The 26,439-nt window shown below is 35.8% G+C and overlaps 1 protein-coding gene, 1 long non-coding RNA gene and 1 pseudogene across 2 annotated transcripts; 1 reads left to right on the plus strand and 2 right to left on the minus strand.

The window, feature by feature from the left end:
* Positions 1-471: 471 nt before the first annotated feature.
* Positions 472-1,536, minus strand: LOC137714838 (uncharacterized). The gene is made up of 3 exons (XR_011065470.1): positions 1,399-1,536; positions 1,117-1,165; positions 472-601 (listed from the first exon to the last, which is right to left on the minus strand). It is a non-coding gene; the product is annotated as an uncharacterized lncRNA (long non-coding RNA).
* A 4,355-nt stretch (positions 1,537-5,891) lies between these two features.
* On the plus strand, positions 5,892-8,460 carry LOC137714137 (uncharacterized). The gene is made up of 2 exons (XM_068453419.1): positions 5,892-7,027; positions 7,715-8,460. Exons 1-2 carry the CDS (start codon positions 6,325-6,327, stop codon positions 8,344-8,346), a joined length of 1,335 nt encoding a protein of 444 aa, XP_068309520.1. The 5' UTR covers positions 5,892-6,324; the 3' UTR covers positions 8,347-8,460.
* A 5,585-nt stretch (positions 8,461-14,045) lies between these two features.
* Positions 14,046-25,054, minus strand: LOC137714776 (putative anthocyanidin reductase; annotated as a pseudogene).
* Positions 25,055-26,439: the final 1,385 nt, after the last annotated feature.

The following is a 26,439-nucleotide window of genomic DNA, read 5'->3' on the forward strand; positions in this document are numbered from 1 at the left end:
TGCCTAGTTCTGACAAAATTGTCAGATGGCTGCAGGCGCCCATGTTAACACATTATTGTTATTGTGCCCAATATGTCAACTATTTAAAAAAAGAAAATTTAAAACCGAAATCACCTACAAATTGAGATTGAGGCTAAACAAAAAATTATTTTTTCATAAAATTAAAACATCCCACAACCACAAGCATCTATAATATTACAATTTACAAAGATATTCACAACCATTATATATAAAAACAACTAGAATTTTACATGTTCTATCCCCAACTAAAATAAAATTAAAATTATAAAGGTTTGAAGTGAATATCGGTTCTCTTAGGAATAAGAACATCAAATATTAAGGTTTTAAGTGAACCCGCACAGTTCTTTTCTAATGTTCGAGTCGGCAACCTGGTCAGGGTGGCTTTGGTGGTTGATGGGTTTCGATGTGGCCATCGCGTATAGAGAACGGAAAAAAATGATTGCCTGATTGCCTGCTTCTGAACAACTGGGTTGTTTTGAATGGCCCCGCCAAGTACCCCAAGCATCCATTTTTCTTGTACCTGCATCACCATGATCAAGCTCTCCTATAACCGCAGCAACTCCCCCATTCAAATTTGACCCTAAATCATAAAAAAATAAATAAATAAAATTCAACATAAAAAGAAATGGTCATTACGTATGATTCCAGTTCACACTGCTCAGGGTCACCGACGCTGTTAAGTTTATCCATCATTGCTCGATCACTCTTGTTAATTTTCTTTTTCGTTTCGTTTTGTTTCAGCTTTTCTTTAACAGTGTAGGCAGTCAAAACCAATCAAATTCATTCACCTACGTAAGCCACAAAAGCATGAATATTTTGTTTCAAATTTCAATCCCAAAAAACAGAACCAATCAAATTCATTCACCAATTGATGCACACAGCACACAACTTTGTAACTCAATCCCTATTATTGCACATAAATTCTTGACTTTTAACACAAAGCCCAACTCCAATTCCACATAGCAAAAGCTGGGCAATCAATAATTTCAATCCTAACTAAAACTTTAACACAATTATAACCGAAACAACTCTAATCACTTTACCAAAAAAAAAAAAAAAAAAACGAAAAACAAGATGGATAGAAAGTGGATGTACCTGTAATACGAAACTGGCTGAAGTGAAGAACACAAAGATTTGTGCTTTGCTGCTCAAATTTGTTGAGTGAGAGAAGTACCCAGAACCAAAATCATATTAAGGTTGAGAAATTGGAATTTATTAGAATTAGGGATTCATTAATACAACTATGCCTCAGCCCAATTCTATTTTTTTTCATTTGGCCTAAAATAGAAAGAACCAAAAACTTCAAGTTAAAAAATTAGAGAAATAAATCTGAAATTTTAGAGAGACAAAGTGAGGAGAGAGAAATAGGCGGAGGACCTTGGGCGAGGAGTCCATTGACGGCTTCGTTGGGGAGGACCTGAGCGCAGTTTTTCACAATCTCCTTTAAGCTTTGCACCAAAAATTAAAAGCAACATATCATGATTGAAGAACACAGCAGCTGAAGAGCACTGCCGCAATTCCATCAAGTAACACGACCAGTACAGCAAAGCAAGAGGGAAATATGGAGTCCTCAACTCAGGCTCGTGTGAAGAAACAGAGATGGAGGACGCCGCCGCAGTTCGAGGTGGAGGTGGACGGGTTCAACTGCTCTAAGACTCTCGTGTCTCGTTTAGTACAGCAAGTTAAGGTAGGTGGAAAAAGGATAAGAATGGCGACGAAGGCGAGAGAAGGGAGTCGGCAGCGAGATGAGGATAGGACGGAGGCGAGACCGTTTGTGTCGTGTGTCACCGAGAGAAACGATCGGCTTCATCACCAGCTCGGGCCTCATCACCCATCGACGCCACTGCTACTTCTCTCTTCGCCGTCCCGCACGCCGCTCTCATACCTGCAAAACACACAAAACCCGAACAAAATCATATGTTTCTTAGATCTGAAATTGAAGAAACTTGGCTATGAATTTGTAGAAACTAACTTGAGGATCGGAAAGATGATGGGAAGAGGATTATGAAGGTATAATTTGACGGTCTGTGGTGACAAGTGGAAGGCGGCGCTGTTGCCTGAAATATATGGACAGGAAGGATACGGGAAGGAGAGTGAAGGGGAAGGAAGAGACAGGATGAAGGGATGAGAGAGAAGACTAATAACCTTTTTTCATCTTCAAGTTTTTCATATTTTTTTCATTGTTATTTTGCACAATTATTTTTATACGTGCCGTTTGAAATCTAAAAAGTATATAGGGCAAATAATTCGAAATGTACATTTGAGGGTGGTATTCTTATTTTATTTAAAACAAAGGGCACGAAAATATTATTGTGTCAATTTGAAATTAATAAACAATCTTATTATTGTGGAATAGGAAAAAGTAAATATGTAGAGGGCACAAAAATCATACTTTTTATTTAAATATATTAAATTAGAGGGCACGAAAACTGCTATCGTGTCTTTGTAAATTGATATTAAATTTTCATTTCTGATATTAAAAGGACACATGAAAATTGGATGGACATTTGGGCACAAAAGTCTCGATTTTCGTGCCCAATAATGTGTTTGTGTCAACTTTTTTTACATTTGGGCACAATACTTGGTGCCCTTTATAAAATGTGCACTGTTCCACCCTTTTAGTGTTCAAGGGGACACAAACTCCTCATCCGTGTCCTCAATTTTGTATCCATAGCCCATTTTTCTTGTAGTGTCTTTCACTTCACCTCCTTTTAGATTAGTGGTCAAGGCTAATCAGGATCATTGTCTTTGCGAAACCCCAAGTTGTTTTTGAGGTACTTTCGCCAAGAAAAACACTTCGTTTGTTGTTTGTATTCTTTTATTTTTAAGTCTGGTTTCACTAATCGAAGTATCAAGTTTAGGTTCCAATTTATCCAGAAAAATAAAAAATGAAAAGAAAAAGGGTTTGGATGCATTTGGCCGATTATTTCTTTCAGCATCAGCACCACAACGCACCAATTCGGTAGCCTTCATTTGTCTCTTCTCTTTGTGCTGTTTGTTTCTGTGAATTCCCGCAGGAAAACATTGGTTTCTTCTGTGTAAATATAGAGAATGAGAATGCTGATTCTCTTTACACCATATATATAGACACACACTAGCCTCCATGCACGTGCTCACGCGTGTGCATAAGGCATTTTTTGAATCACGATGTGCTATACGTGACTTACACATTTTAAATGTATATATATGTGTGTAAATTGACAAAAGGAAAGTCAAATATTTGAAGTAAATGAATAATCTTAGATGATGCTAGAAGAAACCCCTCATAAACCAATTCAAGCAGTTGAATTCACATAATAAAACCGGTCTCTATAGAATTTACATAAAGAATAGAGAAAATAATATTTACTAAACAATTGATTGAATCACATTATTGCTAACTCATTATGAGGCTAAGCCTACCCCCTTCCCCTTAGTGTAGATAATATCGTTTGTTAAAAAAATAATAATAATCATTTAACAACTAATTTAATCATATTATTATCCGCGTGCCAAAGACTTTTTTTATAACCGGCATTACACGCCTCTTAAGATGTTTTGAACGTGTTTAAAATAGAGAAAATAATATTTAATAAACAACTGATTGAATCACATTATTGTTAGCCCATTGTAAGACTAAACCTATCTCCCTCCCCCTTAGTATAGATAATATCGTTTGTGACAAAAAAAAAACCAATCATTTGACAACTAATTTAATCACGTTATTATCTGCATGTAAATGATCTTTTTTATAACCGGCATTACACATCTCTTAAGATGTTTTGAACGTGTTTAGAAATAGATAAATTGAATCAAATTATTGCCAGCCTATTATGAGGTACTAATTAAAAAAAACAAAAAAAAACCACCAAATAATTTAATTATTAAAAAAATACTATTAAAATAACGAAAATACCCCTACCTTATTTGATGCATTATTTTGGAATGCCTTTGAAGTTTTTTGTTTTGGGGGCATTTTTGTCCAATTCTTTTTGTTGAAACTTGGTGACACCAAAACACTATTTACATTTTCTTCTCGCTTTATATATAATAGATATGAGGATTGTTACGAGCCTATTTGATAATAATTTCAAATTTTCAGTTTTCATGTAAAATAAAATAGTTATTCAACTGCTTTTTAATTTTGTTCTTCGAATATTCATGCTTACATGCAAATGAAAGTAACATTTTATTCATTTTCATTTGTAAGTAATCATTATATATAATTTAGTGAACTACGTCAACGCCTAGACATTAACGCCGAAACTATTCAAAACTCAAAACCACATTGTTTTAGACATGAACACGATATAATCACCAAAACAGAAGTAGATAATCATATATTATGTGACAATCACAACTTAGTGTTCAAACATTAGTGCATCCCATATATTAGTTTGTGATATAAAATCATTGTTCTACCCATTTAGTGCCGCCTAGGCCCCCCTAAGCCCTAGACGGCTAGTTAAGCCCCGATTAATGCCTAGGCTTTTGAAAATTAAGAAATGACGCCTAGACCTGCCTAGGCACCCGCTTAAATCACGACTTACTTAGACAGAAAATACATAACTTTCATTTTGCATTTTTTGTTTTTTTGTTTTTAATAAATTATAAAAGACTTATTGCATACTTAAATGAATGCACATTATATGTTTGTTCTTCATGTTTTCATTATGTTCTAGTACTTTATAATATATATATGTCATTCTATTTTGTAGTTTATGATGAAATTATATATATTTTAAGTATAAACAAACACTTATTTAAATATAATATAATATATTTATTTAAATTAGCCTGATCCGCCTAGGAGATAGGCTTCAATCCGTCGCCCGATTAGCATCTATCGTCTTTTATAACCTCGTTAAAATACCAATTCTTTTTAGCAATAATCTAACTTTACCAATTATCATCCTTTTTAGTTTTGCAAATATATTCAAAACTCACCATTTTTACGAAAGTGCAAGGATCCATAGGAAAGTACGAAAATGTACTGAATCGTTGAATGAGACTCCTCACTAGTCACTATTCACATAGGTCTTCAATTTTACCGCGCGAATGGGCAAACGCGGGGACAGAAATTGGACTTTGAGCTTTGGACTCCATGGTTCAAAACTTTTAAGAGAAATTAATGAAAAATGTTTGAAAATTTTGAGTTTTAACGATAATAATAAAATAAAAGGTAAAGTGAATAGTATCATAATTGACTTTTTAGTGTAAAAATGTGGTTTTTCGTTAAAGTAAACAGTACGGCGAACTTTTCGTTAAAACTTCCAAATTTTTTCCTTCTAATTTTGTGTGGTGGTACAACAATGAAAATGGTTTAGCCATGTAGTACTACGGTCTAGTAGTATTTCTTTTATTTGTAAGTGATAGGTTTCAATTCTCGTCAAAGATGAATTTGAACCATATTATAGTTAACTTATTGTAAAACTTAGCCTACCATCGTTTCATTAATGTAAATACTAAATAATATCATTTGTTAAAAATAAATAAGCAATACAAATGGTTTCAGATTCGGACCAAGTATTCGAGAGAGACTGAGAGAGTAAGGTTAAATTTAATAAAAAAACAAAGATATGAAACCAGATTCATAAGAATCCATGTAATTAATGCCAATTCAGATTTCGGGTTTAGTGTCTCTTTCTTTCATGTGTGCCCTCCTCAGTAACGATGCCCCATTTATTACTGTTACTGACTTAGGTTTTGGTGAATTAATAGCTCCAAGATTTGTTTGAATTTTTGTGAATAACTGTTTCATGCACATGTTTACTGTGAGCGACGTCTTAATTGAATATAAAGTATTGCTATGTGAAAAAAAAAAAAAAAAAATTTGCATATAAGACATAGCAATACATAATTAACGTTATATGACAGTAAATAAATGTCAATAAGTTCTTCTCGATTTTGAGACCACATGTCTATTTTGGAAAAACTTCCAAGATGCTTCATTTGAAAGAGAGCCTATAAAAAAAAACATTACCTACAATATTTTGAGTGTTTATATATTCAATTTTAAATAATATCTGTGGGTGTTTCATGAAAGTTTTGGGTTAGCTTTTTGAACATTCTTGGACTGATGGCTGGTTTGGAAATGGGAAAGAGTTAAAGTTTGAGTGAAAGGGAGTCGTGTGCCCAAATAGAAGTTGCAGTCCAAGAGAAGGTGATTGGCATCCCAGCTTGCATTTTCCAGCTTTTAATGGCAGTGGAGAGTGATGACTTGCTTTTCAAAACAATGGAGAAAACTTGAAGAAAAAAGTGGAAAGGTTTGAAAAGTGCTTTTGGAGGAAGCAGAAAAAGGGGTATTATCAAATTAATCCAAAAATGCCAACAGTGTGGTTTTCTCTGAAGAAATCTCTTCACTGCAAATCGGAGCCATCAGATGTTCATGATCCAAGGGGCAGGAAGCAACTGAGCACAATCTCGACTAGAAAAGCAGGAGGAGGAAGATCAGGGTGCTCAAGATCCATAGCAAATCTCAAGGATGTGATTCACGGGAGCAAGAGGCATATGGAAAGGCCACCAAGTAATTGCAGCCCAAGATCCATTGGAAGCAGTGAGTTTCTCAACCCGATAACACATGAAGTAATTTTGAGCAACTCAAGGTGTGAGCTGAAAATCACCACCAGCCTTGGTGGCTTCCAGGACGGAGTTGGGGGTGGAAATGCCAACAATGGCAGCGGTGGTGGCAGTGTCGGTGGTGGTTCAACTTTTGTGGATACCCTAAAGCCAGGCACACCTGGTCCTGGTGGGCACCCTACAATGCACTACTTCAATCCATCTTTTAGGCCTTCCTCAACTCCTCCAAGAAAAAGCCATTTTCTGGCTTCTGCAGAGAGTACAGAAGGGTCTGCTGGCTTTAAGGGTTCTGCTATTTCTGGAAGTGCTGGTGGAATTAGACAAAGCAATAGGATTTCATTTGACACAGAAAATTCTAACGGCTCTTCTGCAATTACTTGCCACAAATGTGGAGAGCGTTTTACCAAATGGGATGCTGCTGAAGCTCACCATCTCTCTAAACATGCTGGTAAGAAATTACCCTTTTGCTGAAACTGAATGAAATTTATCATTTTTCGGGCAAAGTTTTTTGAAAATTAATATTTTTTGTAATTTATTCCAACCCTTTCTTTTTGTTGTTCTTGAGTGTTTTCTACTTCGTCTGTTTCAACTTTCCTTATCCTCTTAGGACCTATGTCTAAATTCTTCTGACCACAGAAATAGTAACATTTCCGTTTAAAGATTCTAAATATTTGCCAATGCATTTTTCTTCTGACCAAAATATTATTTTTCCTTTTCTTAGGACCAAAGTATATTTTTTATGACCACAAAAATATAGGCACTTTTTTTTCGGACTGAGGGAAGAGGACCTTTGCAAAGATTTATCCCTTGTTTATTTTTTTTATTTTTTCGAACAAACCTTTGTTTAATTAATCCAGCAGAAAAGACTGAACTTGTTTAATTAATATATCCTTACCACATATTTTAAGTTTGAAAATTAGAGCAGACAGTGTTTAATGAATCTAGCAGAAACTGGATTTTGGATTCAAGTGCATCTTTTGGTTTGGTATACCATGGGGATTGTTTTCATTTCCAAAATGGTTAATGATTCTTTATAAACTAATCTTTTGATTCATCAATTGCTTGCTTAAGTGCTTTTCACTTCAGATTTTAGGGTAGATTTCCCACTCACACTATCCCTATATATATTTGGCAGTTACTGAGCTCGTGGAAGGTGACTCATCTCGAAAAATCGTGGAGATAATATGCCGGACAAGTTGGTTAAAATCCGAGAACCACTGCGGCCGCATTGAGAGAGTGCTCAAAGTCCACAACATGCAAAGGACCCTAGCGCGATTTGAAGAGTATCGAGAGATGGTGAAGACCAAAGCCAGCAAGCTGCCCAAGAAACACCCTAGGTGCATTGCTGATGGGAATGAGCTCTTGAGGTTTTATGGCACCACTGTGGCCTGCTGTCTCGGCATAAATGGATCCTCGAGCCTTTGCGCGTTGGAGAAATGCAGCGTTTGTAGGATCATACGTAACGGGTTCTCTGCGAAAAAGGAACTCAAGGAAGGTGTTGGTGTTTTTACAACATCTACAAGTGGAAGAGCTTTTGAAGCAATTCAAATATTGGAGGAAGATGCAACTCTAAGGAAGGCTTTGATAGTGTGCAGAGTAATTGCTGGGAGAGTGCATAAGCCATTGGAAAATATTCAGGAAATTGCTGGGCAAACAGGGTTTGATTCATTGGCTGGAAAAATGGGGCTTTATTCTAACATTGAAGAGCTTTATCTGCTAAATCCTAGAGCTCTCCTTCCCTGCTTTCTGGTCATCTGCAAACCTTGAAGATTCTTTTCATCTTTTTTTCTTTTGGAGGAAGAGGAAAAAATAGCTCAGTAAATCTGTTCTCTTCAGTTGGTGTTTGGAAAGTTGGAGCATGTAAAAAAATGTGCTTTTGAGTGAAAAATTATTCCTTAGTTAATCTGTTGTTTTTTTATTCAAGCAATATTCTAATTCAATCTGAATTCTAAACTATTGGGTAGGAAAATTGAATTTAGATGCAGAAACGAGAACACATTATTCTAATCAACTTGACTATGTTCAGCCAAAAATATGAGCGTAATTTGTAGTCTTAAAAAAAACAAAAGGTTCATCATAGTCATTGAATTATTGAATAGTGTGCTTGCTCTTGCCTGCATCAAAGTTAATAACATCCAAATGAGTGATAATCTCTAACCCCAAAGTGTGAACAAATAGTTCTTGGGAATGCAGAATATGACAAAAATAATCCTGAAATAATAGACCTAGCACTATTGGTACAGTAATTAATGAAAAATTAACTAACAGATTAAAAATTAATGAAAACTTCGATTCCATCTAATTGTTAAATGGGAGGGACCATATGAGAAGGGCATCAAGTGGTCCTTGTTGGAAAGTTTATGTCAAGGTTAGTCCAAAACCAGAGGACAAAAATAAAGAAGGATTGCATTGCATGACATAAATTCACTGTCCAGCCCAAATTTGTTTTTTGTCTTTTCTATCCCTCACTCTTTGGTTGGTGCTTACTCTTGTGCATTAAGCAGCTAACATTCAAGATAAGGTCAGGGACTCGTTTCTCTCTCTCTCTCTCACCCTCTCCGTGCATATTATTGTTTGTGTCCATAATACTGTCATGTAATATTAGCGTGTAAAAGTATTCATGTTTTAGGTGAACTAGTAGCACCGTTTGGCAACATTATGATCATAACTCACACCAAAAGTCAAATTCTCTCTCTTCAATCACATCGGGTTACTAATTCATTAAAATTACAACACGTGCTAATAAAGCGTTTATGCTTTAGGTTGAACTGTCTGTCGGTGTTAACGATGTGTTTAGATGAGTTTATGCTTTAGCATCACTGAGTGAAATCTTTATGATCACGACTGACAATAAAAGTTGAATCTTCCTTCTTTAACCGCATTGTGTTACTAATTTATCAAAATTACAATTTGCTAATGAAAATGAAGCGTTTATGCTTTAGGTTGAAACTGGTAAAACTACATGTTGATGTTAACGGCCACACAAAAATTTACTCCTCCCTCTTCAATCTTCAATCACATAATGTTACAAATTTATCGTAATTACAACATACATATATACTCATGACGCATTTATACTTTAAAATGAATTGATAAAATTACGTGACGATCTTACGCCACACAAAACTATGCTCCTTTCCTTCCCCAAAATAGTAATTAGCTGTGAGCTTTAGGAGTGTGCATCTACCTTTCTATTGGGAACACCATACCCTTACTGAAACATCTGTACAGCTTTTGATGGCAATGTGGCACATGCACCTCATAAATGAATCCTTCCTACCCCTCCAGAACACTAGTCTGAAATTATGATGTGAAGAAATTGAATGAGTATCTTATTAAATGTTTTGAAAGAAGGTAGCTTTTGCTTTTGGGGTTGCATTTACATATGAACTCAAATACTTGAAATCTTTTACTGCATGCAGAGGACAATTACTCCTTTGACGGTAACTCTTCAGTTCAGCCTTCATCGAAGGCAGGCTGGGCAGCCAATGACAATGGCTGTAGCAATGCAGAGAGAGATCATGTCAAGCTTCTGAATGTTATTTAATTGGAAGCGGCAGAGAGGTTTCGGTTCTGAAATGTTGTATCATATGCAGGCACCGCTAGGACGGGGAGTTGATGACAATTTATGAGCTCTTTTCAGAAGAAATGATGTTATTTAGTGTAAACAGGTGTTAACGAGAGAGAATTTGCAGTAAGAAAAATAAATCTCACTTATCAAATGTTATATCCGAGGCAATAATAGTTAGGTACAATAACACTCTCTCTCTTTTTTTTTTTTTTTTTTTTCTTTTTTTAACGAAATATGTCATTGATGAAAAGCAACAGATATATAAGATAAAGGACCCCAAATAAATAAATTGGGGAACCCAGCAGCAAGTAAAGACCCCCAAGGAGGCAGTGGACCTAAAGGTGGATAAAGAGGACCAAGAGCGCAGCTCGGGTCACCACCCGAAAGCCATAAACCAAAGAGAGCTTTAGTGGGGGCAAGGAAGGCCATCAATGGACAAGATATGGACCAAAATGGATGATGGCCTGATAATTCAGACTTCCGGTCGCATCCCTCTTTTAAAAAGTCAAAAAATTTCTTCTCTTCAAAATGGAGTTAGAGGAATGATTTGTGGAGAACGCGTTGAAAATTACAAGAATTGCGCATCAGAATTATGAAAAATTATGTCACTTATATTGGGCGGTTCCACTCTTAATTACAATACAATATTTTATGATAAAAACTTATACACCTGTTGTGTTTTGCAAGTAATAAGATGCAAATTAATTAACAATATTAATGTGCTTAATAGTGAACTGCTAACCCGTCTCTATAGCATCTGAACTCTAACCCTGGAGTACTTTTCCAAGCCTTTAGTTAAAACTCAAACATAGGCAAATAAAGGTAAAATTTTTGCTTGTTTCATTAAAGATTCTCTCTCTCTGTCATTCTCCTCCAATTAGCAAATGAATACTTATTTGAATACATATTTGTTTCACAGATGAATCTCCACTTTATGCAGGTGGCAACCAACTTGTCTTCTCACTTGGGCTCTTTGGCCAAAACATTTGACTTGGATATTACATTTAGTTGTGGTGCAGACTAAAGGACGCCAAGCTGGCTTTTAACTTCAATTTGACAGATAGACCATTGCTTTCCGAATATAGGACACGTTTGGTATTATAATAAAAAATATTAAACGTTTTTTAAAATATTTCTTAAAATCATTTCTTTTGAATAATTTTTAATGATTCAAAAATTTGTTTAATATGAAATTCAAAATTATTTTTTAGAGTTGGGCATTTTGTAAGAAAAATCGAATGAACCGTTTGAACCGCATCGACGGTTTGGTTTGGTTTAGTTTGGATTTTTATTTTATTTTAAATTTTCGGTAGTTAAATCGAACCGCACCCACTTTAATCGGTTTGACAATCCGTTCTCAAAATTCTTCGGATGCGGTTAACCAAACCGACCTGCATATATTTATTTTTTATTTTTTTAACCATAGTTAATACTAGTATAAATGGTTAGTTATTTACGAGTTACCATGTTTTTACCACATGAAAAAAAAACTTAATTAGTCTAAGAGTCTCTTTGGAGAAGAACAGGGGGACCATTTGGAGAACGCAGTAATTGCTGCTTTGGTGCTCTCATTGGGCTCCTTCATTTGTGCTTTCCGTTGAACAATCACTCATATTGGTGCCACGTTTTATAGCTTTTGGAGTGAAATTTGTTACGTATTTTCGTCTTCACACAAACTGAGAACCAACCCAAACCAACTTGCCACCATCGGTTAACTGACTTGATCGATTTTAGACCTAACTTGGTCAGTTTCGGTTTGCAATTTTGACCCGACCAACTAGGTCAGTTTGGTTTTGGTTTTGGCCTAAAACTAACCCAAACCAACCCACACCCACCCCGATTATTTTTAAATCTAAACAATTAAAGAAATAATCCACGCCCACCCCTATTATTTTTAAATCTTAACAATTAAAGAAATAAGAAAGGAAGAGAGAATAGAGAAGATAGAATGAAAAGGAGAGAGAATCTAGAGAGAGAGACAAAGAAAGTTGAGGGACATGATTGAAGAAGGAGATGAGAGAAAGGAAGATGAGAGATGATAGAGAAAAATCATAATAGATTGGAAGAGAGAGGAGATAATGAAATGATCGGATGAGAGAGATGGGAGATAAAAAGTGGAAAGAAGGGAGAAAGATCATAACATATAACACAACGGAAGTGAGATGATAGAAGGAGAAGAGGAGAGAGAAATAGGTTTAAAAATTGACTTAAGCTAATTTTTCAAGTTAGTTTTGAGTTGACTTTTTAAAAATAGTTCTACCAAACAAGAATTATTGATTGGAGACTCAAAACCTATTTTTGAGTTAAAAAAATTAGATTCAAAATACCAAACAGGCTCTCAACATTTCAGCAATTCCTGAAAGGCTTTTTAGCCAAAATGGTCCCTAAGATTTGCATAACACATCACTTTAGTCCCTAAGATTGAAAATCAATAGAAATGGTCCCTGAGATTGTCCACTATCCATTATTTTGTTCATTTAAGTGTCCCGGAGCTATTGACTGGAAGTTTGGACAATTTTCAAAATTTCGTAACTCAATCGTTTCTTAACCAAATTCGACCCATAATATATCAAAATGAAGATAGGAAAGTGTAGAATACGACCCAATGGTTGCTGGAGATGGCCAGAAAATAGCCTGAAAAGTGATTGGTCCGCAGTGAAACTGAAAAACTCGCCTGAAACTGGGTAAGCTTTAAACGTTCATAACTTCTTCAATACTCAACGAAATAGAGTGATTCAAAAACAAAAATCATACTTCTCAACGAGAAAAAGATAATGGTACCTTTCTTGATGGATAATTCGCTATGATTTGGCCGAAAAACAGCTCGAAAGTGGCTAACTGGAGACCAAGACAGCGACTTTCGAGCTATTTTCTGGCCAAACCACAGCGATTTAGCCGGCGAGAAAGGTACCATTCTCTTTGTCTCGTCGAGAAGTATGATTTTCGTTGTAAATCACTTGATTTCGTTGAGTATTAAAGAATTTATGAACGTTTAAAGTTTACCCAGTTTCCCGCAAGTTTCCAGTTTTCCCGAGGACCAATCACCGTTCAGGCTATTTTCTGGCCATCTCTGGCAACCATTGGGCTTTCAAATAGGTATAATCTTGTTCTACACTTTCCTATCTTCATTTTGATATATTATGGGTCGAATTTGGTTAAGAAACGATTGAGTTACAAAGCTTTGAAAATTGCCCAAACTTTTGCCCAAGAGCTCCAGAACATTTAACGGAGTTTTTAACGGAATGACCAAAATAATGGATGATAGACAATCTCAGGGACCATTTATATTGATTTTCAATCTCAGGAACCAAAATGATGTGTTATGCAAATCTCATGGACCATTTTGGCTAGAAAGCCTTCATGAAATGAACCTTAAAAATGCTTCACAAAAACACTACTAGCAAAAGTACTTCTGAGGAAACGACTTCATGTAGATGCGTTCTGATACCTACAACAACTCACATGCAGTAAAATTTCCAAGCTTGTGGAGTACTAAATGGTCCTCTCTGACTTATCGATCCGCGGTTCTTGCCGGATCATACTGTAGCGTTTGAAGATGTTATTTTTTCTATGTATTGTTGTGGTTGGACAATGACCGCTTTATTTGCCCCATCGGAGTGGCTTGAAAATACAGAGGGTTGACAATGTCTGTTTTCCAACAGGCCCACATCTTTGATCGATGATAAAGAATTTAGTTTAATAAAACTTCAAACAATCTTTTTGAGTTGCGGGTAAGTGCACTTGAAGATAAAATTATCTAGATGTACCAATAATCATGACATGACCATATATTGACAACTGTAAGTTCATCATATCAACAATATGAACAACATCGACAACATGTCCTCATTTAAGAAAAATTGTAGTTAACCGCAATGTAGAAAAACTCTAAACTCTAAATGGGAGGTAGAAAGCCACAACCTAAACAACAAGAAACTGTCTGATGAAAAATATCTTCAATGCCATGCTTGTAAGTGAATCCCAAATCAGTTAGCTTCTTTGAAGAGATCTCAGAAGGTACTACATCATTTTCTTCCTCGAGAACTCTGTACCTACAAAATATGTGCAGAATAGTAAGGTTAAATATTGAAGGGGAAATATCGGAGACGCATGTAATTAGTAGTAAATCATTTGAGTTTCAACCCCGAACTGAGAAAATATATATTGAGTAGAAATAAGGTGCTAAATCCACTGAGACCAGCTCCCAAAACAAATTTAGACTTTTGGCTTTAGTTATTCGGCCAGAAACTATGTTTTTGCTCCAATTGTATGGTCTACATTTTGGGCTAAAAAGTTGTTAAATTTCGTTTTAGCCTACTATTTTTGTTTCTGATAACTTTTTGAAAAATGATATTTGTTTAGATTAACTTAGTTTAATTTTGTGAACATTTAAACCTAAAACTATATAAATTTCAAGAAAGCATGAAAAATCACACAATAGACACGTTGAAACCAGAGTTCCACATTGATTGTGTGGATGCATGAACAAATGGATGAATATTTAGGGTGATATTTGAGTCAAATTTTTTTCTCAAATTATTCAAACCATTGGATAATTTTTTACTGTTAAATTTGGTCTCATTTTATCGCAGTCATTGAATTATAAGCGAAAGTAAATAATATAAATATAAATGTTTGAAATGTAATCATTGGATCAATCAACAATCATTTGATTTCAGCCTCATGATCTGCAAAGCTGTTGATGATGACCTACTCGTAACCATTTAAATAGGAGGGAAAAAAATGAAAGAAAGATTAAAAGAGGAGAAAGTCTTTCTCCATCTTCAGAATCAGGCGCATCACTCGTCTCGCACGTCGTTATGCCGGTATTTGGTATTCATCGCGAAATCCCAGAGAGAGATAAGTCCCACTTATTTTGGTCAGGCCGAAATCTTGCTTTTTCAATTTTTCTTTTGATTGGGCCACTCTTTCGGGCACCACTGGAAGCCCAGCCAAAAGGCAAATGCCTAAAATTATAGGCCTTTAGCCAGAGTTGAAGTTGGTCTAATCAACTCTATTTTCATACTATTAGTCATTCATTTGCTCTTTTGAGAAAATGGTTATTGAAGATTTTTTTTTTTTTTTAATAAATAATATTATCTATAAGAGTTAAGTACAAAAAACTACCTCAATTATTGGCGTAATGACACTTTCATACCTCATCTTTTAAAATTGACAATGTCATACCTCATCTTTATAATTTGGTCCAATGTTATACCTCCGTTAGCTTGTCCGTGAATTGGTCTGTTAAATGCTGACATGGCATGATCCGAGGCCCAGTTCCTTGCCTAGATGGATTCCACGTGGCACCACACCCAATGTTTTCCCTCCAAATGTCATCCAGCTAGATTCCTAACACACGTGGCTTTCTCACAGGACGACACGTGGATATTCCATTAAAATTAAAATTAAAATTTTAAAAATTTTAAAAAAGTAAGGGAACGTTGTAAATTGTGCCTATTGAATTGGTTTCCTCCCCCCGATACCCAAATCTTGTCGATCTAATTCCCCATTCCCATTTCCAGATATCAAGAACCCTAACCCTAGTTCTCGCGGCTCCAAATCTCGAATAGAAATTCAACGAAAAACCCAAATCATCTTGTCGACTCGCTTCCCTGACTTCGTTGGTGTTTGAAGGGGCTTTCATCTGGGTTCCATTGGCTTCGAAGGAAAATCGAAGGATTCGCCATGGGGTGGTACGTGAGTGAAGATCCCGACGAAACGACTCATACCTATTGTAAGTTTTTTGTGCTTTTGATGATTCCCAATGTATAGTGGACTTATTTTTTGTTTATTCTTGTTTGAAAAGGTGGATTTATGCTTTGTTAATTCGAAATGGTTCCTACGGTGTGTTGGAATGGGTTGAATGTGGGTATTGTTTATTCTTCTAGCATTGTTTATTCTTGTTTGAAAATGTGGATTTATGCTTTGTTAATTCGAAATGGTTCCTATGGTGTGTTGGAATGGGTTGAATGTGGGTTTTGTTTATTCTTTTAGCATTGTTTATTCTTGTTTGAAAAGGTGGTTTATGCTTTCTTAATTCGAAATGGTTACTGAGTTGTTGGATAATGGGTTGGTTGCTTTGTTTATTGTTGTGAAGATAAGGTGGTTGGATAGTGGGTTTGTTGCTTTGTTTATTCTTGTGAAGATAAGGTGGTTTGTTGCTTGGTTTGTTGTTGTTGAGAAATGGTTAATGTGCATTGCCTGTTTGCATATAGTTGTGGTTTGTTGCAATTGCATATAGTTGCATATAAAATGTTGTGCATTGATTTCTGTTGTTGGCTTTTAAAATGCAATTAGTTGCATGTAGAATGTTGTGCATTAGTTGCATATAGAATGATTTGTTAGGTTAAAATGCAATTGCTTATGTTTGTTGTTGGCTTTTAATTAGGGTTTGTTGTTGTGAATTTCAGTTTTTCCAGAACTATTCTCTATTGAATTGCATCATGGTGGGGAGATAAGTTATGACATGTACGTTGGGGGAAAAGTGACATATATAGATAACTGTGATAAAGACCTCATGTCACTGCCGGTGATAGATGATATGGTGGAGGCAGTTGGATACATTGAGCGGTTCACGAACTATTATTTCAAGATTCCCAACATGGACCTTTCCAATGGTTTGAAGCAAATTCAAAGTGATTCCGATGTTCAGTCCATGTGCAATTTTGTTCCAAAAGATAAAGTAATTGGGATGTATATCGAATAATTGACGACAGAAGAAGCCGTAACCCAAGAGCAACAGTTTCTGAAGTCCATGGAAGTGACAGGTCCAAGTAAAGTGGTTATTGAAGAGATAAGTAGTTCAGAAGAGGATGTTGGGCCAATAACACTTAAACCAATAAGATACAAGGGCTTGCTAGCTATTGAAGGGCCAGAAGTGGATGATTGTTGCACATCTCAAGTAGTGCAAACATGTGTGACTGAGGTAGGAGAGATAAATGCTGAAGAAGGGAATGGTTAGAAAGAGAAAAATTGTGAAGGGCTAGAGAAGAGTAAGGGGAAATCTGTGGCTGAGTTAGGCGAGGGGGATGTAGGAGAGGGGGATATAGGCGAGGGGGATACTGAAGTATTCTTTGATATACCTATTAGTTTGGAGGGGAATGTTGAAGAAGAGAATGAAGAAGCTACTGAAGAAGATGATTGTGACTTTGAAGAGAGTGAATATGGGAGTGATACTGATAACCCAGTGTTTTCCAAGTTTGATGAAAAGGATTCTGAGCAAAGAAGTGCAAGGCAATCTGAGCAACGCCGGGAAACAGAAGAAGAGCAAAGGGAAGAAGAAATTGATACTGCAAATGTGGAACAAAATGTGGTTGATGATCCAGATTATAACTCTGATGCTCTTGAGAGTGTACACTCTTCAGATGATGAAGGAGGCAAAAAATATGAGCGATTTCCAGAGTTCAATGAGAAAACTAATATGAGGAATCCTATTCTTACACTCGGGCTTGTTTTCAGGGATCATGACCAATTCAAGCGAGCTGTCATCATGTACTCCCTAGTGAATGGATATGGAGAAATCCATTTTCCTAGGAATGAGAAATTGAAAGTTGTAGCAAAGTGTGCAAAGGGGTGCCCTTGGAAGTGTTGTGCTGGAAAAATGTATGGTTCGAACACCATACAAATCAAGACCATACTTGATGAAAACACATGTGGGAGAACTTGGGCAAACAAGAACATGAAGTCCCCTTTGCTGACTGATTTGTACATGGACAGGATAAAACTGAATCCCACATGGCCTGTGGATTCCTTTTTGGCAACTGTCCAATCAGAGTGAAATCACGGTTGTACAAAGAGGAAGGCTTACAGGGCTTTAGATAGGGCTTTAAAGATCATTGAGGGAAAACATGCAGAGCAGTACACAAAGTTGTGGGACTTTGCTGAGGAAGTGAAGAAGACTAACCCTGGAAGCACAGTGAAGGTGAAGTTGGATAGGGGGATGTTCCAAAGGATATATTGTGCTTGGGGGCTTGTAAAGAGGGGTTTAAGTCAAGGTGTAGACCATTGATAGGATTAGATGGGTGTCATTTAAAGAGTGTATATGGAGGTCAGCTACTTTGTGCTGTTGGCATTGACCCAAATGATGAAACATGGGTTATAGCATATGCAGTTGTAGAAATGGAGAATAAGTCCAGTTGGATTTGGTTCTTAGAGTTATTAGCCGTTGATGTTGGGATTGTCAATCAAAGGGGATGGACATTTATCAGTGATCAGCAAAAAGGGTTAATTCTGGCCCTTAAAAAAGTCATCCCTAATTCCCACCACAGATTTTGTATGAGACATCTATATACCAACTTCAGAAATCTGTTCAAATGGAAAACATTGAAGGATGCTTTGTGGTCAGTAGCCAGAACAACAACAGTTCCCTACTTCAAAAAAGCAATGGAGGATTTGAAGAAGCTCGATGAAAAGGCCTACGATTGGTTGGTGAAGTTGCCTGCACATCATTGGAGCAAGTCCCATTTTGAAACACATCCGAAGTGTGACATGTTGCTGAACAATCTCTTTGAAAGTTTCAATGTTGTCATACTTATACCGAGGCAAAAACCTATTGTCACCATGTTGCTCCTTATTCATACACTCTTGATGAAGAGAATTCAGATGAGAAGGGATATAATGGCGAACAAAGTTAGAGATCTCTTTCCTAAAATCAAGAAAAGGTTGGAGTAAGCCAAAATTCAGAGTGGCAGGTGCATTGCACAATGATCAGGGGACTCTAAATTTCAAGTTGATGCTGGATGGGGGGAGCAATATGTGGTTGACTTGGTTGAGAAGACCTGTTCTTGCAGAAAGTATGCATTGACAGGAATCTCATGCAACCATGCAATATCGCCCATAAATTTCAAGAGGGAAAAACCGGAGGACTATGTCAATGCTTATTATTCGAGGGCGCGGTACTTGGAGCTGTATTCTCAGTTAGTAATGCCGATGAATGAGATGTCTATGTGGGAGGAAACTGATAAACCACCAATATTGCCTCTTACATATACAAGGCAACCTGGAAGGCCGAGGAAGAAGAGGAACAAGGAAGCTGCTGAGAGGGACAATGAGGGTGAACAAACTCCCACAAACCCAACCAATAATCCTCAAGGTCCTCCTTAACCACTTAAGCTAGGAAGGAAAGGCCAAGGCACTTTAAAATGTACCGTATGCAAAAAGGAAGGTCATAATGCAAGAACCCATCATAGACATCTTCCTCCAAGGGACAAACAGGTAACATTTTCTACTTTATATGATTTTTTAAATCCCTTAACATCATATTACACTCTTAATCCTTTAACATCATTTTCTACTTTGTAGGCATCCACATCTGCTCAAGGACAAACTGCACCTAAAAAGAGGACAAGGAAAACAAAGGTAAAAACTTAACCATTTCCTTAGTTGTAAAACATTTGGATTTAGTTAAAAAGCTTGCTTGGTCTCTAAATGAACTTTGGATTTAGGCATTACAATCAGTAGTTGAAACACCTAGAAGCACCAAGCAGATAAATACCAAGCAATCCACTAACTGAATCATCCAAGGGCACCAAGCACAGAAATACCAACCAACCCAGCCACAGCCACGTTTTTTGCACAGATGGTTGTTTTTTGTAAAGGAATTGTAAAGTTTGAACAGGTTTTATGCTTAATTTGGTCTATTTCATATTTTTCTTGCAAATGATGAGTAGTTTGTGCTTGAATACACTTGTTTTGCTGTTGTTGTGGTTATATCCATTATTTTTGGGTGAGATTTTTTAAATTTCAGGTCAAGGATGATATAATATGTGCTTAAGGATGATAATCTGTGCTTAAAATGGTATATATCATAGGGTTTTTTTTTGGCGGGAAAATTCAAATTCAAGTTACCAAAAAAAAAAAAAACCAAATATATTTTCTGACGTGGATGACATTTGGCGGGAAACCATTGGGTGTGGTGCCACGTGGAATCCATCTAGGCAAGGAACTGGGCCTCAGATCATGCCATGTCAGCATTCAACAGACCAATTCACGGACAAGCTAACAGAGGTATAACATTGGACCAAATTATAAAGATGAGGTATGACATTGTCAATTTTAAAAGATGAGATATGAAAGTGTCATTATGCCAATAGTTGAGGTAGTTTTTTGTACTTAACCCTATCTATAATAAAGGGGAAAATGGTGGGTTTAACTTCACAATGTTTATATAGAGCGATCTGATGAGGATCTAAGTTGAGAACTTAACTCGAGGAGGAACATATTGTTTGTCTAAATACTTCAACTTGAAAGCCACCCATCGTCTAATATGATAGACCACCTAGTTTTTCAATCAATTTGGATGGCGAAGGTTGAACTCAAGATTTCATCCAATATTAAGAAGAGAAGTACCATTGAACATAATATGTGACTTAAAACGGCTATAACAGAAGAAGTATACATGTTTGAATTTGAGCAAGAATATGCCTGAGCTAGATAATTAAGCAACTTGGATATTGGATAACTTTGGACAACGCATACTTAACGACCTTCAGCTTTTGCATGTATCTTCAATGTGAACTAACGCAATTGATCCCATCCTTGCATTTACAGCAGATAATATGCCACAGAGTTCAGAGTCACCTGCATAGAAGATCATATCCACAGCTTCAATTGTCTTTACGATATCCCTACTTTCTATTTGTGGAAATTCTATAATAGCACGTTGCATTCAATGCAACATAAAATGGGTAAAATTTAAAGAAATAGATTATGTACTTTCATCTACCCCCGTGCACTTAAGGCCACATGGTATTGTAACCGCACCCCTTATTTTATTTACAAATAAAAATAAGTTTAAACTATATTATATTGAAAAAGTTAGCATAGTTTATTTGTATATTTCAAGAGAAAACTAATAAAAATGATTTGAAAATTTTGAATTTTAACAAAAATGACAAAATAAAAGGTAAAGTGAATAGTATTAGAATTGACTTTTTAGTGTAAAAATGTAGTTTTTCGTTAAAATGAACAGTACCAGAAACTTTTCAAGCATTTTAAGAAGGGAAGAAGAAGATAGATACAGCATAACCACCTGATACTGGAGAAAGAAGAACTTGAATGCTTGATGGAACTTTGGAAGTGAGAAAAGGCCCCCCAACAGTACTTGTTATGACTGATACAAGATTAATCCCTCTCTCACTTGCAAATCTGAATGCTGCTTCCTCCGTGAGAATATTCAGAAGTACATAAACCTGTCAATTAAAGAACAAATGTTTTTCATGCACAATGAAGCCTCGTTTGTTACATCAAATTATACTGACCATTTCAACTGGATAGACTCGGACCACTGACTATCTCGGACCACTAACTATTTTCTAATTGTAAGAATAAAGCAAGAGAGAGAGAAGAGGAAACATTTACCCATCCACTTGCTTTTGCAGTTAGAACTTGATCAACTGGAGTTTGGCAAGACTCATTAACAACTCTTGCATTTCCGTTGCCGTCTTTGGCAGTGATAGTACTAATAGAAGAGGTGAGTACAACCCTTTTCACCGTTCCGGAATTCACACAGGATTTGAGGAGGTCTAAGGTTCCTTTGATTGCAGGCTCAATGATATTTGATCGAACATAATTCTCTAGAGATCAAAATTTTAGATAGGAACTCATAAGGGTTTTATGTACTAATAGTGCATATGTGCAATTTTTGTCTAGTGAAAATGTAACATGCTGCATTAACAATGTTTTCTTTGACAGTAACACTCAATTCCATGGATGCTGCTACGTGACATACGCCGTCACAGCCCTTCACAGCCTCGTCGAAGCTTCATTCTTCTCCCAAATCCGCTCGGAGCAATCTCAACCGGTCAGTGTTTGTCCACAATGAAATAGGTGCAAACACTTGGAAACTCATCACCCTTACTGAAACATTCATAGAAGAGATAAATTATCATGCCTATGAGTTAAAAAGGATATCTGAAGAAACTCATCACCCTTTTGAAACAATATGACTAGTCCAGTTTTTTCGGCTGATTTGGCCTTAATTCAAAGAAAACCCAGATGTGCAAAGCAATTTTTAACTTGGGCTAGTCGTGGCTTTGGTAAAGGCGGTAGCCTCCAGATTATTTAATTATTATTATCTGGCAGCAAATAGGCTGCAGCCCTACAATTGAAGTGACAAGGAACATATGGCAGCCAGGCTTTAGCTGAAAAGCACTTTCTCATAGCAGAAATGGGTAAATAACGAAAATCAAAGAGGAGACTCACTCTTTACCGAAGGCAATCATTTGGAGAGAAGTGTACTAGAAAGGGAAAATTTGGACACTCGAGTTAAAAGTTTATAAAAGCAGCAAGAAAGGCAAGCAAAAATGACTCTCAACACTGTGAACTCAACAGCAAGAACCCTAGACAGCCTTGTTATTTTCTGTTATTTCCTTTGTATTTTCCCACTAAAAACTTTCTTTTGTCATTTTTAGAAGCTCTGCTACATGTACTTTTGTAGTATCGATTTCCTTTTGTGAAACTTTTAGTGCTATTCCATTAAAGAAACTGCTTGTTTTGTAAAACACAAGAAGAGGTGCTCAGCGAGGAGACAAACCTTTTCTGCCAAGGTTGAAACCTTGCCCAAACCTCCTTTATTTACATTTCTGTGAAGTAGATCTAGCTTTTATGTATTTTCCTTAATCTTTATCTTGATCTCCAATGCTTATTTCAAAGTTTTGACATGCTCAATCATGTTGAACTAATTGTTTTTACTTACCTTGTTGCTAATCAAAGTTGGATCTCAAGAAAGTTAGCAACTTGAATGAAAATAAACATTCCTATACCTTGATATATGATGTACAATCAAAAGTCCTTGCTTACTAGGGATGCAACTTGGGTGGGTTGGAAGGTCAACCCAATCTTAACCTAACTTTACAATTCGGGCTCGGGTTCGGATTGGGTTTCATTCGGGTTCATTTGGGCTAAGGTTTAATTGGGTTCGGATTTACTTGGGTTGGGTTCGGGTTACCCAACTCTTTCAAGTTTAATCTTGTAACAACTTAGTTTCCAAGAATTCCTAAAAAAAATTAAGCCAAGTAGCATCAAAGCTAGCTAACTTTAATTTCATAAATCAATCTACTATAAAGCTTAGGATTTAGAGACTATGAATATGGGCTGACTAATCAAAACCTCTTATTCCCTAAATGCTTAAGTAATTATTAAGGGTAATTTATTAAAAAAATATTAGAAAGGGCGTTGGTTTTTGGACTTAGCTCACTTGGGTGTAGTATGAGCATTAATTGATATGGTTTACAATCTGGTTAGATTGGGTTTGGTTAGTTGGGTTGGGTTGGGTTGAGGATGGACGGGCAAATGATCAACCCAACTCAACCTAATCAATTAACGGGTTGAAATAGGGTTGGGTTCAGACAGGTTATAACTAAAAAAAACCACTTGTTTGGGTTTAAATTCGGGTTGGACATGGATGGATTCATATTGGTCCAACTCGAGTTGCACCCCTATTGTTTACAAGGCAGAGAAAAAAACTTTTTGCGGACTTAACCAATTTGTAAACAATCCTTTTTGAACTAAGGAGTCTAAGTAACTTGTGGCGCAAGTAATCGGCTTATTTGAAACTAAAAACTCAATCTGTTTCCATGGAGCACGTGTAACATGAGGAGTATTCCAATACTTATAAGCACATGTAATGTCCCTCCTCCTATCAATGTGGGATTCATTCTCAACACACCCTTCACACGTGAAGAATTTTGAAGCCTAACACGTGAACAACATAAATGAGGTGACATGAAGTACGTGCGGGCCTTGAGCTTCACATGTGAGACAACCTCTCTGACACCAAGAAGAAGTTGAGGTTTTCCAAATAAAACTAATTGACCATATAAGAAATAACTTAAATACTTATAAGCACATATAAGGTCTTTTCTATCCCCATTGTGGGGTTCATACTCCTAACGATATCTCAACCAGAAACTAGACCTATAAATTGGGCCGGGCCAGCGGAAACTTACATTCGTAGTGTACCAATCAAAATGCCATACTTGGTTTATTCTCTAACTCTTTTTTAGAAGGGTTAATTATAGTTATAGTATGGTGCAGAAATTCCATTCATACACGCATATGTATTTTATATATATTGACATTGGGATATAATTTAAAATGCATGTAATTATTATCTAACCTTGGCAGTCACATGACTTCTAAGGCAGGCCTATTGATGATTTTTCTAGCTAAAACAAACTTTGACTAAAAAAAACTTTACCAATATCAGAATCTCAATTTTTTTTTTTAATAATACGGAAAATGACAGTCATGATTGAATTGGAAAAAAAAAATACTATTTTTGTATACTTATCAATCTAATAGATATAAAACTCAAATATTAAGTAATTCATACTATTAAAAACTTATCCCAAAAGCTAATGCCAACTCAAATATGATCCTTCTTTCAGCTACTATGCAAGTATTGATGCTTTGACCTAAAAATTATGCACATTTTAGAAAGTTAATGGTACTCATGTGAAGGACTTGAATCCAACAGGTTAATTGTCACCATGAGTTGACCATTAATATAAGATTTATGTGTAAGACTCTCCCAACATGACATTATATTAGTTGGTTAGGCTTCCCGCTGGTGGTGAAACCAGAAATTCTCTCTCCTAATTCAGAGTTCTTCTGCCATCTCTCTTTCTCCCTTTCTAGTTCAAAGATCAACCATAAAAAAGTCACAAAAACAAAAATCTAAACAAAGAAAGTTATGTTGTTCTACTTGGATGAAAATAGAAACTTGAAAAATAAAACCAGAAAACATTAATAGCTTAGTTAAAGAAATGCACAGACCACGATCACGGACTGTGGCATGAACCATGTGGCCTTCCAGGAGGCTCTTCACCAACCAAGACCCTATAAAACCAGTGGCTCCGGTAACACAGTAAGTTGCCATAGCTCCCCCTTCCTATATATATATATATATATATATATAAACACACACAGAGATATGCATATATAATCAATAGTGTTGGCTGTTGTAATCATGTAGCATATATAATATTCATATCCGAAAAATAGTATAATAAGAAACCAATAGGCGATCAACGAAGCATGTGAGGCGATAGTAATAAATCCTTTTTTTTTTTTTTTTTTTTTTAAATTTGGAAAGCAAAAATATTTCCATTTCTGGTCTACCATGTATGGAAGTTACATTAATCACAAATGTACTATTTTGGAGATATAAGATAATGAGAGTGTGTGTTGTCAATGCATGCATGTTTGCCAAATGTTAAATCATCCATTTGATTTGAGTTGTTCACGCTCTCCACATTCATACAATTGGGATAACATATTTACCCAAAAAGGCAAAAAAAAAAAACAAAAGAAAAAAAAAAGAAAAAAGTATTTACTATTGTTAAGAGGAATTTTTTACAGTGGGACTTTTTCAATAGATTATATACCACCTTATACTTTCTACACAATGTTATGTAGTATTGACGCGAAAATTAACGTTAAACTGTGAAGTGACAGAGAGTTCATGAAAGGTCCTATTTTTTAGAAAGTCCTCTTAGCATTTCTATTTCATATTAATTTGTCCATCATGTATGATGCAGAAGTGTTTGATTTACAGTATTCGAACTTGAGACTTGACATATCACTAAATTAAGAACTAGATAAATAAATATGTAATAATAATGCAAATATTAAGGGAAAAAAAAGTTTAAGGGAAACTACACCACTTTGCTTGCTAAAAAATGACTAGAGTTGTAAACGAGTGGAGGGAAAACCGAGTATCACTATGTGCTATCAAAACACACTGCGAAAAGAAAAGATCAATAACATCAGCATCTCTCTCTCCCTCTTTTATCTATCAACCTTTTTGTGTTACCAACAAAGGTTATCTCTCTAACTTTTGCCTATTTATAACATGTGAGAAAAAAAATTTATTTTTGTTTTTGAAATAGAAGGAGAGAGGAAGGAAGTGATAGAGAACGTAGGAGCGGGAAGTTTTTTTATTTTTTATTTTATAATTAGATATATGTTATGATTACATGTAGGTAACACTTTGAAGAAAAAGAAAAAAAAACAAAATTTGGTTGTGTGAAATTACATTTCTACCTCATACTTCTTATTCGTGTTTTGTTTTAATTAGATGATTAAAATGATAATTTCATAAGATTTTAGTTGACAGTAAATGTTTTATTAATTAGTAGAGATATAACACAATTTCATACATATATAGTACTTTGAGACAATCACATAAACGTCTTTTTCATTTTAGATGACTGAAATTCGGTAGGAGGCTAGATTGTCACGCAAGTAGTTTAGAAACCAAAGAAGATGGGACAGTATAATATCAA

Source organism: Pyrus communis, chromosome 14, assembly GCF_963583255.1.
Source record: "Pyrus communis chromosome 14, drPyrComm1.1, whole genome shotgun sequence".
NCBI classification, from domain to species: Eukaryota; Viridiplantae; Streptophyta; class Magnoliopsida; order Rosales; family Rosaceae; genus Pyrus; species Pyrus communis.

Coding starts and splice junctions, on each gene's coding strand:
- LOC137714137 (XM_068453419.1), top strand. CDS start 6,325: ATGCCAACAGTGTGGTTTTCTCTGAAGAAATCTCTTCACTGCAAATCG. Junction 7,028..7,714: donor CCATCTCTCTAAACATGCTG/GTAAGAAATTAC, acceptor TATATTTGGCAG/TTACTGAGCTCGTGGAAGGT.